The sequence below is a fragment of the Rhipicephalus microplus genome, unplaced genomic scaffold (genome assembly GCF_043290135.1).
Source record: "Rhipicephalus microplus isolate Deutch F79 unplaced genomic scaffold, USDA_Rmic scaffold_226, whole genome shotgun sequence".
In the NCBI taxonomy this organism is placed as follows: domain Eukaryota; kingdom Metazoa; phylum Arthropoda; class Arachnida; order Ixodida; family Ixodidae; genus Rhipicephalus; species Rhipicephalus microplus.
In genome coordinates, this window is record NW_027464797.1 from 93,675 (window position 1) to 110,392 (window position 16,718).

The 16,718-nt window shown below is 46.4% G+C and overlaps 1 protein-coding gene across 1 annotated transcript; it reads right to left on the minus strand.

Moving 5' to 3' along the window:
* Nucleotides 1–1,518: 1,518 nt before the first annotated feature.
* LOC142792543 (uncharacterized) lies at nt 1,519–14,798 on the minus strand. Its single transcript, XM_075885643.1, has 5 exons — nt 14,600–14,798; nt 10,579–10,715; nt 10,269–10,336; nt 2,790–2,876; nt 1,519–1,847 (listed from the first exon to the last, which is right to left on the minus strand). The coding sequence occupies exons 1-5, from the start codon at nt 14,702–14,704 to the stop codon at nt 1,663–1,665; spliced, it is 582 nt and encodes a 193-aa protein (XP_075741758.1). The 5' UTR covers nt 14,705–14,798; the 3' UTR covers nt 1,519–1,662.
* Nucleotides 14,799–16,718: the final 1,920 nt, after the last annotated feature.

Sequence of the window (16,718 nt, forward strand, 5' to 3'; positions counted from 1 at the left end):
GCTTCTCCTGCGGTGGCGGAAAAAACATGCGCCTTCGTGTTTCACTGGCAGAATTGCGTTGTAGTTGCCGGGCGCACAAAGGTCACTACGCTCGCTCACTGCACAGGCCCCGTTAGCGAAAAGAGCGCGCTTCACAGACACAGCGAACTGACAACTGGGACACTTTTTAGTTTGCACGCATCTGTACCTGTGATTCCGTTTCGTGCGTCGTTTTTTTTTTTTGCAAACAGCTCATTGAATATTGAGCTGTAAACTTTGTTAGTTTGCATTCGTCCTGCATGTGTTCTTTCCACGCGTCATTTGAACGTGAGCAGCGCGCAGCACGTTCCGATCTGCTTGCCGTTCTCAGCGTTATATTCCAAGTTGTTGCTATCGCATTCATTGCTTGGCTCCTACCGCGAAACTGCGACTTTTTTATGTGCTAGTGCAGCCAACTACGCAGAAGTTATGTCTCGACGTCACCGAGCGCCAACACATTCGGTAAATCATGGTGAACAACACACCCTCCCATGAAATCGCCACGCTCGCGGGAACGCTGCTTGCGAGCCCGTCTCTGCTTTTGACCCATAGGGGCAGGTAGCATTGTCAGGGCTTTGTGCATTGCCTATATACTGTACCTTCGTAACGACCCTCCTCACCCCGTGCAATGCATCTAGGAGGCATGCATAATTAATAAATATATACTTATATAATGAATAAAAAATAAATAACTATTCATTCTGGGCTCACAGAAAAACTGGACTCAAATATTCGCCAACTTTATTATTGTTTCGTCGTACTGCATTGAACTTTCTCAACTCCGTGTTTCGTTTTAGGCATTGGTACGATGCTTTTTACAGAGAGCATTGTCACGCCAGTTCATAAACATCAACAATTGTATTCTGGTGTCCATCATATTATCTGTTTGCTGTGCTTTGTGCAGAGCACAGCAATTCTTGACAATCATAGAGACTCTTCGACATTATTTTGTTAACATTACTCGCAGGACGCCAGTGGTCAAGTGTATTCGAAAACTAACACGAGCACGAACAATAACGCAGAAAGGTTTGATTACCGCCCTACAAAAGACGATGCTCTCAGCAGATGATGACAATATCGACGGCCAACGTTGTGTTACCGGCAACCAGTGCCCAGCGTGTATTGTTTTCATGCAGTTTAATTCTCCGTTTCCCAGCCATAAGTTCTTCCTAATAAAAGTTTTGTATTTCCCACTCCTGCTGTAGCTTTCTTCACCTTAGGGCTACGGAATAGTATATTTGTATTGTTGTTGTCATTTCTCCCGATTACACAATTTAGCTGGTTGTAAAGAAATGGCAACTAGATATTATTGAGTGTGGGCAAATATACCGTACACAAGTCATTAGGAATTCACTCTGGAGTAGCAATCCTGATAGTATGTTCCGCCTCTTCTATTATTTTATTGAGAACTTTACCCTTTAGAGGCCCCACAGGCTTTCTTTTTCATAAGATGAAGCCTCGAAGGAGTTGCAAAATAATTATTGAAGAAAATACTAAACGTTGATACAGAAGTGACGTCTTTAGTCGTATATCTCAGAATCACCAAGTGGTGTCACAATAACGTATTCGAATTTGCTTTATAGATGACGTTATGGTTGTAGATACGTTTACAAAAAATACGTTAGCGCTCCACTTGGTCAATGGCTAGCCTTCGACTGTGGAATTCGACATCGTTCCTGGTTCTTTCCCGTGGAGTATGCCTTGACACATTGGTCTGTAGATCACTTGTCCTCTAAGGTCACGCCTCTTGAATTTTCTAACACAGTCTTTTCGAGGCCCTTTTGCCACAGATGAATTTCTGAGTCGCAAATCATAGCTGCGAAATGTACCTAGGAAAAGAAACAAGGATGTTCAAAAACGGTTATTTATTAAGAAAGCCAAGAAAGTTTAAATATTCATAATACTGCTGCTGATCATTAAAAACATACGGGTATTACTATATCCGTCTTCTTGTACTTGGCATGGTTTGAAATTGTTCCTGGCAACTAATATGTAAAACAACTACATTTGATTTGAACAGAGTGTTTGAACAAGCAGGGACGTTTCGGCTTCTCTGCTCATATGAGTTGAATTAAGCCATAACCAGCTCAGACAATTCTCGGTGCCAGTATAAGAACGATGGATATGCAGATATTTCAAGAAGACTTGACATTCATGCTGAAGCGTGCCTGATTCACATTAGAGTTTTGTAATTCAGTTATTCATTCTTGTCGCTTTAAATGGTGTATATTTATTGCCAGTACTGTTACAGTCCCCAGCATGCTAGTTTGTACAAAAGCCTTCACAATAAAGCAAATTCAACTATCGATTTTAGCATTGATGGTCAGGTGTTGGCAGGAACCGAACACAAGGCACTAATAAGATTTTCTTATTCGTCTTCGTGTACCAGGGTTAAATGCGGTAATACTAGAAAAATGAAGGTTAGTCCTAGATGCTCACCCTGAGAAGCTGCATGTATAGGCAATTAAGAGCACACGGGGAAGGTAAGCGCCAGTCTTCCTTCTATACTTTATATTTACTTGCAAAGAATACGGTGCAATGGGATATACCATACACATGCATTGAATTTGCACTTGTTGCACCTTGTAGTCCCGTTTAGCCAACCATGATTGACGTCGGCAGTCTCAAACATCTTTCCTTGAAAAGATGAAAAACCTCGGCGTCTGAATATATAGAGCAATACTTGGACTGAATTTTGGTATCTAACTTTTTCAAGTTATATGAACATGAACAGTGAAAAAAAAACAAAAAAGCAAAATAAAGGAACTGACCGCCAAACAATCTTGTGACCATGAACACTGCGCAGCTGTGATCAGAACTCATGTAGAGCATCTCTTCGTGCAAGTCATAAACACCCCCTGAAATTTCAGATGCATAGGTGGTATTTAGAAGAATCTGATTAAGGATATACCAGGTATATCACACATCAATATTTTGTGTACGACGTACTCAGCTAATATCGTTTCATAAGATCGAAGGTAGAAAAAAATGTTGAAGTTTGAGCAAGTTTTCTCAGTTTGCCCTGTATCACTGTGTAATTATTGTGATTTTGACTCCTAAAAAGTAATATGCACGTACAAATTGAATTCTGGTTTCAATCTTATTCATGATATAATGTACAACTTCAATGATGACAAATGTCGCAAGTATACATTTAAAGCTGAGCTCGAAGCATGCACCAAGTTTTACAAACGCGAAAATGGTAAAACCAGCATAATTCGTAATAAGCAGCTCCCTAAGAAAGGCCCGAGCTTTGAGCGGTTTAAAGAGATTAGCCACCGAAGCTGCATTGTTGCCAGATCTGCTTTTAACCTGCACATACTTCGTCAGAATATGTGAGTAATAATCATGTATTTTCAATGAAACTTCACTAAACGGCACTGCGAGTTTTACCAGGCTGAAGCTCGCATCTGGGGTCATCAGGGAAAAGTCTCACTATTTCTGGTATACAAACAACATATAAAAAATCTAGAACATAGTGGCACACATTCAGCACCTGCACAAAAGTTTCATACAATGAACGGGGAAGGGGGGTGTTTCCTTCAAGCGAAGGGCGTGTCTGTACCATAGATGTGACAACGCCATGAAGTCGGAAAGAACAGCTAAATTCTTTAGAAGTGCTTTGACTCTGTGCTAAAAAAACTACTAGGTTTGCTTTTTGTCCCGAATTACGTTCTTTGATATAGTTATGGCGTTTATTAGCAGGCACACAGCGAGTATACACAATGGCGACAGTAACAGCCAAGCACGGACTCTCAGCGCGAGCGGCGTCCTTTTTTTGGGTAGACCCACTAGAGAACACTTGAGAGTTTGACCCACTTCAGTGTTCGGCGGCTTCTCTACAATTACCCCGGGGTCGAAGAGGGAGCCGCCTGGCGACCTAACAGCTTGTCACTACGAGCGGGTCATAGTAAGCCTTCAGGAGCTCCACGTTGACTATGTCGCGCCCGCGACGGCGCATGTCCGAAGATTGTTCAATTGGCTCGACAAGATAGTTGACTGGAGATGTGCGCTCGATCACACGGTAGGGACCTTCATATTTCGGGAGTAGTTTGGAAGAAAGGCCAGCTACAGAGGTTGGGATTGAGAGCCATACAAGGGAAACAGGAAGAAACGTGGGTTCAGAAGTGGCGGAGCCATCACGAATACTCTTCTGCTGCTCTTGCTCATGCGTCGTAAATGTCTTGGCCAGCTCGCGACACTCTTCAGCAAGCCTGGCTGTCTCGGAAATAGGTGCACACTCAGATGGATCCGGCGTGTACGGGAGTATCGTGTCAACGGTGTGTGACGGGTGCCTTCCATACAGCAAGAAGAAAGGTGAAAAACCGGTCGTGCTCTGAGGGGCGGTGTTGTAGGCGTAGGTGACGAAGGGAAGTATAGTATCCCAATTCGTATGGTTGGCGGCGACGTACATCGAAAGCATGTCGCCGAGGGTGCGGTTAAAGCGTTCGGTCAGACCATTCGTCTGCGGGTGGTAAGCAGTTGTTTTGCGGTGGACAGAATGGCACTCCGTGAGAATGGCTTTGACGACTTCTGACAAGAAGACAAGGCCTCGATCGCTGAGAAGCTCCTGAGGTGGACCGTGGCGCAGTATAAATCGATGCAGTAGGAAGGACGCAACATCACGCCCAGTAGCCGCAGGGATAGCAGAGGTTTCAGCGTATCGCGTTAAATGATCTACGGCGACGATGGCCCAGCGGTTACCAGCCGACGTCGGAGGAAGTGGTCCATACAAACCGATACCTATGCGCCCAAACGGACGCTCAGGGCAAGGTAACAGTTGCAGACTGGCTGACGACATGTGTGCTGACAGTTTGCGGCGTTGGCAAGCGAGGCAGAAGCGAACAAACTGCTGCACGTAGCGGTACATCCCGCGCCAGAAGTAGCGTTGTCGAATGCGACGGTAGGTTTTGAATACCCCAGAGTGCGCGCATTGCGGATCAGAATGGAAGGATTCACATATCTCTCACCGCAGACTGCGGGGTATCACGAGTAACCACTGCCGGCCATCGGCGTCGTAATTGCGTCGGTGTAGAAGGCCGTCACGGATGGCGAAATGGCGAGCCTGACGACGCAAGACACGCGTGGATGGCGTTGCGGATGAATCAGAGAGCAAGTCGATGAGCGGGCCGATCGAATTATGCTTTCGCTGTTCGGTAGCGATGATGTCAACATCAATGGCAGAAACAGCATCCGAGGATACTGAGCAGAGCATATCACCTTCAGGCAGAGGGGAGCGCGAGAGGGCGTCGGCGTCAGCATGCTGGCGTCCGTTGCGGTACAGCACGCGGATGTCGTAGTCTTGTAAGTGAAGAGCCCAACGGGCGAGACGGCCTGAAGGATCCTTCAATGATGAAAGCCAGCATAGTGCATGATGGTCGGTTACGACATCGAATGGGCGACCATACAAATAAGGTCGAAACTTTGTAAAGGCCCAGACGACCGCCAGGCACTCTTTCTCCGTGACGGTGTAGTTTGTCTCGGCTCTCGTGAGCGTACGGCTTGCATATGCTATGACATATTCGGGGAATCCGGGTTTGCGCTGCGCCAGGACAGCGCCGAGGCCTACACCACTGGCGTCTGTGTGCACCTCCGTCGGTGCCGTAGGGTCGTAGTGGCGTAGAATGGGAGGAGACGTCAGCAAACGGCGGAGCTTCGCGAACGCGTCGTCGCACTCAGACGACCACGAATTGAGGGGCCCGTTACTTCCAAGAAGCTTCGTCAGCGGTGATATAATCGTAGCAAAGTTTCGTATGAAGCGTCGGAAGTATGAGCACAGGCCCACGAAACTACGCAGTTCTTTGACGGACGCAGGTTTGGGGAATTCAGCCACGGCCCGAAGCTTGGCTGGGTCAGGAAGAATGCCATCCTTAGACACGACGTACCCTAGGATGGTGAGTTGCCGTGCTGCAAAGCGGCACTTCTTCAGATTTAGTTGCAAGCCGGCATTGCTCACACGTGCGAAAACTTCTTTCAGACGTTGGAGATGTGTGGAGAAATCTGGGGCGAACACAACAACGTCATCGAGGTAACACAAGCACGTGTGCCAATTCAAGTTGCGCAGAACGGTGTCCATCATGCGCTCAAAGGTCGCAGGTGCATTACGTAGACCAAGCGGCATGACGTTGAATTAGTACAAGCCGTCGGGTGTGATGAACGCAGTCTTCGGTCGAGCGTCATCAGCCATGGGTACTAGCCTGTACCCCGAGCGCAGATCGAGAGAAGAAAAAAATTCGGCTCCGTGAAGGCTGTCAATTGCGTCATCGATGCGCGGCAGTGGGTAAACATCCTTGCGAGTGATCTTATTGAGCCGTCTGTAGTCCACACAGAACCGCACAGAACCATCTTTCTTCGCGACAAGAACAACAGGAGACGCCCATGGACTGTTCGAGGGCCGAATGACGTCGCGTCTGAGCATATCATCAACCTGCTCATTAATTTCCCGACGTTCCGCAGGCGACACGCGGTAGGGACGTTGCCGTAATGGTGGATGGGCACCAGTGTCGATACGATGTGTAACAGCGGACGCGCGACCGAGAGAACTGCGCCCGACATCGAAAGAAGATTGATATTCTCACAGCAGGTCCAGAAGCTGGGAACGCTGTACCGACGTAAGATTGTCATCAATGTAAGGGCCAAATACATCAGGAGATGATGAATCATAAGTGGAAACAGCGCTGACGGTACACGAACTGGGACAACGCGAGTCATCAGGTACGTCCAGGACTTGTGCGTTATCCACTGGTTCCACTCTGCCGAGACATTCCCCTCGAACCAAGGTAACAGTGTACGGGGATGGGTTGGTCACAAAAATAGCGGCGTTGCTCTGGGTGATTTGCACGGTCGCGAAAGGTACTAGGAACCCTTTTCTTCGGCAAGCACGGTCGGATGGCGAAACGAGTGCAATTGTGTCGGAGAGTCCAGCGCAGTAGACAGATACACCCATCGCCGAGCTTGGAGGCACTATGGTATCGTCTTTCACGAGAATCTTACTCAGTTTCGAGGGACTGTCTTCCGGCGTCAAATGCGAGAAGGGTGAGAGTTCAATTTCGGCAGCAGCACAATGGATGACGGCGCCGTTGCGGGAGAGAAAATTCCACCCCAGGATGACGTCATGAGACCATGCAAGAATGATGATGAATTGGCCGACATACAGAACGTCCTGAACGACAACGCGAGCTGTGCACTCTGCTGAAGGATGGATACGATGTGAACCGGCAGTACGGAGGGACAACCCAGAAATCGGCGTCGTCACTTTTCGAAGCAAGCGGCAAAAGTTTTCGTCCATAACGGATACTGCAGCTCCAGTGTCAATAAGAGCAGATGCATGAACACCGTCCACAAGCACGTCTATGACATTAGATGAGCGGCTCTGAGGGCTTTCACATCGCAATAGCATCGCAGTCCTTGCCTCGAGGACTGCGACGACTAGTTTTCCCGCTCATGAGTAGCCGAACTTGGCCTCATGGGGGACAGAGAACGACGTCGTGGAGACGGCGACCTTCGAGGAGATGGACCTGGGCGAGACGGCGGTGGCATAGACGGTGGTTCGTCGTGACAGGGACGGCTGAGGTGGCCAGCAATAGGCGAAGAAATTGGAGCCAGCTGTACACGATGACAATAACGGGCTACGTGACCGGCGTAACCGCAGGCAAAGCAGACGGGCCGGTTGTCGGGTGTGCGCCATCGGTTCGCTGGGGTAGGTCTTGTCCATGACGCAAGAGCCGATGGACGGAACGGTGGCTGGAAAGGCTGCAGGGGGTGCTGGAGCTGAGTCTGAGAGGTCACGTTAACATACGTAGCCGGCATAGCCGCTGCAAAAGATGGAGGTCGTGCAACAGCTTCGGCGTAAGTCAGTGGGGCGGGTGGTTGAACGACTGGAGGCAGCCTGGCGACCACTTGGGCGTAACTTGGGGCGCAGGGGCCGGAAGCTGTTGTGGTTGGTATGCAGGCATGACCTCCGCTATTTTCTGCTCAATCGCTCGGCGGATGGGTGGAAGAATGGTAGTGGCCGATTGTTGAGCAGCCGGTGGGTGGGCAAAGGGCAGGAGAGAGAACTGCCGCGCGATTTCCTCACGTATGAAGGCCTTGAGGTCTGCCAGCAGTGCCACCTGATCACAGCTCGCCTACAAGCCTGCAAGCCCTGCATCTCGTGGTGTGGAGCGACGGGTCATCGAACGCTGCCGGCGGAGCTCCTCGTAGCTCTGGCACAGCGTGATGACCTCAGCTACTGTGCCTGGGTTTTTGGCAAGCAGCATCGTGAAGGCGTCATCGTCAATGCCCTTCATGACGTTCCGGATCTTGTCTGATTCGGACATGCTGTCGTTGGATTTCTTGCAGAGGTCCAGGACATCTTCTATGTAACTGGTGAATGATTCACCGGCCAGCTGAGCGCGTTCGCGTAAGCGCTGCTCGGCTTGCAGCTTACGAACGGCAGGGCGGCCAAAAACGTTGGTGATAGCGGTCTTGAAATTTGACCAGGTTGCGAAATCGGACGCGTGGTTGTTGTACCACAAGCTTTCAACGCCCGCAAGGTAGAACACCAAGTTTGTCAACTTGCCGTCCTCGTCCCATTTGTTGGGGACGCTCACGCGCTCGTAAATAGCAAGCCAGTTCTCCACGTCAGTGCCATCGGCGCCCGTGAAGATGGGTGGATCTCGGATCCTGGGGACACCGGGACAAGGGGGTGGCATGGAAGGAGGCGTTTGCTGAGAGGCGTCGTGGGACATGGTAGATTGCAGGGTACGTGAGCGCAGTTCCCAGGGCATCAAAGGGGATCGTAGCACTCTCCACCAATTTGTTATGGCGTTTACTAGCAGGCACACAGCGAGTATACACAATGGCGACAGTAACGGCCAAGCACGGACTCTCAGCGCGAGCGGCGTCCTTTTTTTGGGTAGACCCACTAGAGAACACTTGAGAGTTTGACCCACTTCAGTGTTCGGCGGCTTCTCTACAATATATTCACTGATAGTTTTAAAGCTGCCCACGAGTTGCACGCTGAACCGCTTATCATGGTGCAGCAATAGTGTGGAGGTAAAGCATACGTATCAGATTGATTCTCGTTTACGCAGAATTTTAGACCAGCTGAAAACAATGCGCGCGATGTTTAAACAAACCGGAAGAAGTGGCCTAGTATTGGTGACCAGTGCCGGTGACGCGCTTTCTCACGATGCTTCTAACAGGAACCCCAAAAGACATGGACAATCGCATCTTGTATCCGTCTTAGCGTCCATGGTGTTGTTTCCTTGGGTGTTACGCACTATTAGGTGAAGTATCATCAATCGGCAACTCACGAAATTAGCCACTCTTAGAAGTCCATTAAAAAATTACTGGCCAGTTTCTTAACTAGGAGGTAGCAAAATGGGAACGTGCCTCACCCTCCGCATTTTTTTTTGTTGCGGTCGCATACGTGTTCTGCCACAATTCGCGTGTGACTCGGGATAACTGAAAGCAACAACATGTTGAAAAAGATATGTGTTCTTAGGGTCGGGATATTTTTATGCAAAACGCCTTATATTGTTTACAGAAAAACAATTTATCAGCCAGGCATTGGTGCTTAAAAGATAAGCTGAATACAAAAGAAGCAGTGCAACCTTGGTCTCTGTAACTGTGGTTTCCTACCTGGCGTCACGCAGTGAATTCCACACATAAGGCACGAGAATGCAAGCGCGTCCGGGAAGTCTGACAAGAGGCATGTTTGAGGTGGAGAATGTGGTCTTCAACGTGGTTTTGGTGAACATATATACACCGCTCAGTGTGCGCCTCAGTGGTGTTGTCATCAGCGATATACCGTGGTGTACTCTACACAGTAGTTTGAACGTTACTGCCGACATTCATACTTACACCTTTGTTAACAAAGCAATCTCCGCCAGCCGCTTCATAATCTCAAATAATTCTACTGCGTTTTCATCCTAAGTACCACAGCCGGAGCTCAGGTGTTTTGTAATCATTCGATAGGCCTCAGCACTTCCTCTCTCAGCGCTGCCTTTCTGCCCAGTGTCTTTGCTACAGACATTTCAACATTGTTCTCCTTCCCTTCTTGCTCGCAGAAGTTAGCACGCCAGAGGAATTGAGCATGATCAGAATTTTCTAAGTGCCTCCATCAATTTGTTCGAATCATCGCAACTGCAAAGTGTCAGTTTTCAAAAACACAAAAAGGTGCTCGCTCTGTGTTGTGTAAATTTCAAAGCACCTGTAGGAAGCAGACCAAAATAATAGGAACAATTGAGCCCAAGTACTTGACCTACCTTCTGTGTGCACAAGCATGTGCTTCTTTCGGCGTTCGTGGAATTCACCATGCAATACCGCAGATGTTCTGTGAAGACAAGATGCAAAACAAGAAGTCTGATTCACAAAGTATGTGTGCGATTGGGGAAGACACAACTCATGCTTATGTACTGCAGTTGTGAATGAAAAACGTACACCTGTGTTGGCCGAGATATTATTATTTTTCAATCGGCGGTCAAAAATTTCATAAGCAAATGTGATTTAGGCTGGTAACTCGTGCTTTACAAAGCAAATTCAAGCATATATTTATAATCGAACATAATTGCTCACCTTCCTTTGCGGTCGTAAGACGCTCTAGTGAAATTTATTGCAGTGGCGGAAATGTTTATCATCACATCCACTTCGCATAAAATGTCCGTGCGTCTGCTCGTTGTGTACGTCCATATAGGTTCTTTAGAATCGAGGAACTACACGAAGAAAAATAGTAGGTTCATTGGTATAGAGCATCTCATAATCGTATGTTATATATGTATATTTCTGTTAAAATCACGAAATGCTGCTGATAAAATATTGAAAGTATATCATTGACATGGTAAACATATACGCCTACAAACATTTGATTGAGACATTGTAGAAGAGCCCATTTTATTTTTAATAAGCATGAACTTATACGAGCCGAGCCGTAGAAAACCCGATAATGCAACATTCTTTCCACAGGAGAGAAAGTCACTTCTATTATCAGAATTCGCATGAACTGCAACATATATTTCGTCTAGTTCAGCAGTCATGTTATCATGCCTTCTTCTAAGCTGATTGCTCCGCATATGCTAATAAAATTTGCATACGTCCCCACAAGAAAGCTTTCACTTTGTCCTTCCATATTTTGAATGTGCTGCCTGATGGTGTCTTGTCTTGCGTACCAATGATCAGAGCACAGGGGAGAGTGGATGCGCTACTCTAATGTAACGAGCAATAAATCAGTGTCAATGTGCACGATCGTGTATATGTCCAGTAATAGAAACCAAAGAGGGCAAGTGTAACAAATGTTCGACAAAACATGACCAGACAAGGATTTCAGTATGAAGAACGATACAACGCCGAGAATAAAGTCAACTTAACACTAACACATTCCTAGCGATTGGGTTAAAACGGAGCGTGCTACGTATATAAACGACGCGAAGGGGAAGTTTACCAATACTCTATCTCACAAGCTGGCGGTAGCACTATGAAAGCTGCGGGTGCACGGCGGTTGTATCCCAACGAACCACAAAATTGTAGGCTCTTTGGGCATGTATCTTATGTTGGTCATAAGTGCTTTTGTGCGTGCTCCTGAAATGTGGAACCAACTAGAAGCCTGCGCTGTGATTACTTCCGCTTTAGTATTGTATTTTGTTTAGTATTTTTTACCTTCTGCCAACGTCATCCATTAAACAGTTTCCTGCACTTTCACGAATTATGTTGAGAGCATTCTAGAAATTTATGAATTGAGCACTAATTAATTAGAATTTTCAAAAAAGCAATGAATAAAGCATGTGGGCAAACAAACGCGAGTCAAAAATGGGAGGCGAATGCTGTAAAAAGTGGTGCACCGTCCTTGGAAAACATGGCTTCATCAAGTGTATAGTCGCGTCTAGTTCATGCCATTGTTCGAAAGTTAAATTTTATTCGAAAGAGGCGAAGACGCTAGTGCTAACTGTCCTAGATACGCTTTGGAATGATTGCGTAGAAGAAGCCAGCATGACGTTTCTCGTTAAGAAGACTGCAAAACCAACGATAGTGAGCGAGTGGATGCTGTAGAAGTGGGCGTCTGAGAAAGATAAGGCGGGCAGAGTGTTGGCATCGAAGAAGCGTTGTGGTGAGAAAGGATGCCAGTGCAAAGATAAGCTGGAGAACTTTGACCTGGGAGTGCTCCGCAGGACTGTGCACTGTTTCTTTCACGGAAACGAGACCCACACTGCCACCAAGCTTAAGCGCCCCATCGCAGAGGACAACGAGTTGACATCCCTGTTGGCAGCAACTAAGTGCAGGATGTTGATAAAGCTTGTCTTCCGATGTAATAAGCGGTCTATAAAATGCGCTATGGCGTGTGCCACGTTGGCGCATATGCTAGGAAGCTGTCGTATTCTCCCTTGTCTCTTTCTATTGGTACGTGTAGCGACATGACGATGCGCGAAAAATAAACCTGCTGGTACAAAAAGACGCTTGCTGACAATTTGGCTCCATCCATTTCACGCTGACTTTGTGTAGATCGTAAAAAAGATCAGTCATGGCATCACGTTTTTTTTTTGTACGCCTCTAAATGGTAATTACTTCTAATATTGCAAGTGGTAAACATTCCCACAGCGGTTTGGGTGTCTGAACAGTCACGCATCACATAATTTGGGTAACGTCAACATTTTCTATATATACCTCTGTTACGGGGGCGCTTGTTAAGAACAGACATTCAGGAATTATGTCACCGCCCGTGATTTTGTGAACTGTGCATTCTGGAATACGTTGCGGTGAGAAAATTTGGAAGTCTTAACATTAAAGAGCATTGCTTTAAAACAGCAGAAGACTCAGTAGAGACAGGTGACCTTCAAATGTTTTTCTCGTATTCCGCGAGGAGCAATTGCAATAACAGACATCTAAATACAAAAACTAACAAACCCAGTTCTTGAACAGTGTGGTGTGATTCATTTGGCATCAGGCAGCAAGAAAAGGTTAACGTCAAAATGATAGTTTCAAAAAATTTCCATTCACCAAACCGGAATCGAACTTTGGTCCACTGAGTTGCAAACAATCTCTTGGTGCGGGCACTAAACTAATTAGGCCACAGCTGACAATGTTCGTTGGTTAATAAAACGTGGAAGAACTTGAAATCGCCCTCACGTTCCTAGTGCTGCAACCAGCTTGTGAGACGGAGTATATAATTTCCGTTCTACACTGTAAACATATATAGAACTGTTCTTTTGCGCGAATTTCTCTGCAGTTTAACATTCTTTGATCCTTGCTTCACACAGCGCCGCCGTATTTCGCAGGCTTCCAGAACACATTGCTCTGAATTGAGTGATTTACGTAAGAATAGTATGCACACACACACAAAAAACAGCCTAAAACTTCCGACTGTGATATTGACGAGTATGCGTCCTTAACCAATACGAACCGAAGTAGCGCTTATTTATTCTTCAAGCGAGTATGTTATTTCCTAAGAGTTTTGGGTAAGCATGCATAATTGCCTCTTCACCCCAATTGCTGCTGCACTAGATCAAAGATTTAGCATTTTATTGGTTCACACTGAGGCCATGCTGAGTCACATGAAGAACATGGGTATGTCCTTGTGGAATTTGTCGTTCACACATATCATTAGGCTCAGAAGATCGAACGCGCTCGTAGCACCGCGTTCGGAATACTGTATTACTGCTATGCTCCCTGGGTACACATTGTAGAATACTTCTGGGTAATTTTTTTTTCAGTGAAAAACCACAAGGCCGTAAAAGAAGTTGAGCTTTACAATCCTATTGTGCTGAGTGCTATATTTTTTGCACCGTCTAGCAGCCCAGGCGGATTTAAAACAGGTGCAAGCATGTTATTCAGCACCACTCAATAAACAAAGAGTTGATAGAAGAGTAACGGCAAGCATTATAGAAGCTCGGAACGGTAGAGCACTATATTGTGCATGCAATGCGTTTACGTTTGAGCAGTACTTCTGCAGCGGCGACTTCACTGACATGACACAGTAAAACCCTCTTCCATAGAGAATTAACACACAGAAATTATCTCACCTTAAGCGAAAAGGATTATTTGAATGCTCGAGCGGTCTGGATTTCCGTTTTTCACAGTACCACGCTTCTTAATGTCGTGAAGTTGTAAGTGACAATATCATGAATGTCGAAGTCGTAAAGTTCTAAGCGTCAACAACAATTTGCTGCTTGACAGCAACAAAATGTTATTGAGCTATTACTGAACTAGGTCCGATATAACAGTTTGTAATTATGGTGTTTCTAGGAGCCTTGTCTGCAGTGTTGTATAAGAGCGAATAGATTACTTTTGTAGTCAAGTCTGCATGGTCACTGATTAAGCAAATACAAAATATTAGCGAAAAACTAGCCTTCTTTGAAGGTGAAAACTCGAAACACTATTGTCAATTTTAATAAAGACATTTATTTTCAAGTGGTGTGTCGCGAAGATGAAAACTCCAAAGTGAAATGTGCAATTGGTGTCTATATTGCTAGCACAGTAGTGAAGTGTTGCTTCTGAAGTACACACTACAAGGACAAGCTTGATAGTGATGTCAAGCACTCAGAAGGGCATTATTGATGTTGTAGGCGACATGCTGAAGTTCGAACAAGCTTCCAAATAAACGTCCTACCTTATAAATTTTGTAGGTCTTTCTCCGAAAGAAGTTGAATGCGCACTCCAACACGGTCAACGACGAGGCAAGTAGAACTAAAACGAGAATAAGTTTTCTCGACATTTTTGGGATACTAATTTATGCAGGGATACCGGAAAATGTACAAAACTTAACCCAGCAGCCCACGTGACAGTGAACGTACTCAGATACTGGTAACGACATACTGCGTTCCCCGCCTATTGTTTCCTAGGACTTGCAGCTGTGCGAACAAAGACAAATGGCACTGGTAAAGGCCTTGCAGCGTTTTGAAAGACAAAATTTTTGGCGCGACACATAAAAAAAAAAGCGCGATATTGTTGGTGGGCTTTGAAAATCTATTGAACCTTGTTTTGAGACAAATCTGGTCACAATATTCTTCTATTGTATATTTTAGAATACATATCTTGTGTGCGCAATTCATAAAACAGAAATGTGGTAAACAAGCTGCCAAAGTGACTGCAATACTTTTTTTGCATTAAATATGCTGCATGAGCAAGACTCCTAAAGTTATAAACATTACGAGAATATCAGGAACCATGCCTGCACCCTCTGTTTGGTAATCGGTATTACATGAAAGTGAAACGTTTCTTCACAGAGGTAGATGGGCGTTTATGGTGCATTGTTTTGCCGCAAGCGCGAAGGAATAAATGTTACAGCATCAACTTGCAATGCCACGCGAAGAAAATTAAGCAGCTGGAATTTCGCAACACGCACCTCAAGCGCAAAGCACGCATAAAATGAACGAACAAGTATACACAGGGCGTGTGCAAACAACAATCACAATATTTGCTTCTTCGTGTGAGCAGCGCACTCTTTTTATAAGCGTGGTCACATGCCATGAACGATGTGATTGTCGTACAGTCTTTCACCGCTGCAATTTCAGAGTAATCCTGCGGTTGGTGCACAAACGTACTTAGCGCCTCATGAACAAGGTAAGTGTGCTTGATCCAACAAGCATGGCCTGGGGAGGCGTGCGCGCTTTGCAACGCGTGAGGCGACGACTTAAAAGGCTGGTGCGCACCGGCGACTAACAGCGGTCACGTGACCATTTGCGACTGGTCGCAAACAGTCGCGACCGGTCGCAAACGGTAGCAAAGCGACTGCTTTAGGCTAGTCGCTTCCTGACCGATTTTTCAGTCACGCGACTGCGATTGCAAAGCTGCTGGAACCATTCAGCGATGCTGAATTTTTGTTGTTTGTTCTTTCATTGCGCTGGCGAGAACGGATAAAAACAAGAAATGTGGCGCGCTCAGTTTGCTCCGCTCACTCAGCTGGCGGCGATCAGCTGATTGGCGCCGGTCTCCAGAGTTCTAACTGATAACAAGATCCGGACGTGACTCTCCGCTATTGCGACTTCCGGTCGCTCGCATGGAGCCTGTGCCGGTGTTAACAACAGTCGCTTTTTGGTCGCCAGTCGCAAATGGTCGCGCGACCACTGCTAGTCACCGGTGTGCACCAGCCTTTAAAGAGCGTGTCCAGCCCGCACCCTTGGCGCAATCTCGCTACTGATGTGAAAAAGCACTGAAGTTGCTCAGCTCTGAGGATCGCTAACAGTGTATGATGAATATAAATAGCTCGCCATTAGTGGCATATTCAACGTATTCTCCGTGGTCTCGGGCCACACGCTTACGAGCGAGAGGGCGTAGTTTCGACGCCCCGTGCCAGAATATTTTTTTCAGGTTTCTTGTTTCTCTGAAATCTTTTTGTTTATATTCAAGAACGTCCAACCTGCGAGAGGGAAGGGGAGAGGATTTGTCAGTGAATACATAGAGAACCCCAGCTTAAAATACTGCTGGGGTAAGAAGAGGGCATCACTTTAGTCGCTTAGCACACGCATCTAAAGGTATGCCATTTGCATAACTTTATATGTACTAGCACACGTGTTTGAGACTATAAATGATAATGTTCGGGCCAGGTGAAAGAACCCCAGGTGGTCAAAATTTAAGGAGCCCTCTACTAAAGCGTCTCTCCTAATCATATGGTGGTTTTGTGGCGTTAAACCATGCTAATCAATCAGTCAATGTTTGAGTGTATATCTACCACTGATGCTTCACGAGTATCACGCTCAGACGTCCGAGTATTTATTCACCCTTTGTTG

What these genes read in the sequence shown, in the direction of transcription:
- LOC142792543 (XM_075885643.1), bottom strand. Translation starts at nt 14,704, where the DNA reads ATGTCGAGAAAACTTATTCTCGTTTTAGTTCTACTTGCCTCGTCGTTG. An exon ending in TCTTACGACCGCAAAGGAAG is followed by an intron (nt 10,337 to 10,578) that starts GTGAGCAATTAT and finishes TTGTCTTCACAG; the next exon opens with AACATCTGCGGTATTGCATG. An exon ending in CATGCTTGTGCACACAGAAG is followed by an intron (nt 2,877 to 10,268) that starts GTAGGTCAAGTA and finishes CTGAAATTTCAG; the next exon opens with GGGGTGTTTATGACTTGCAC.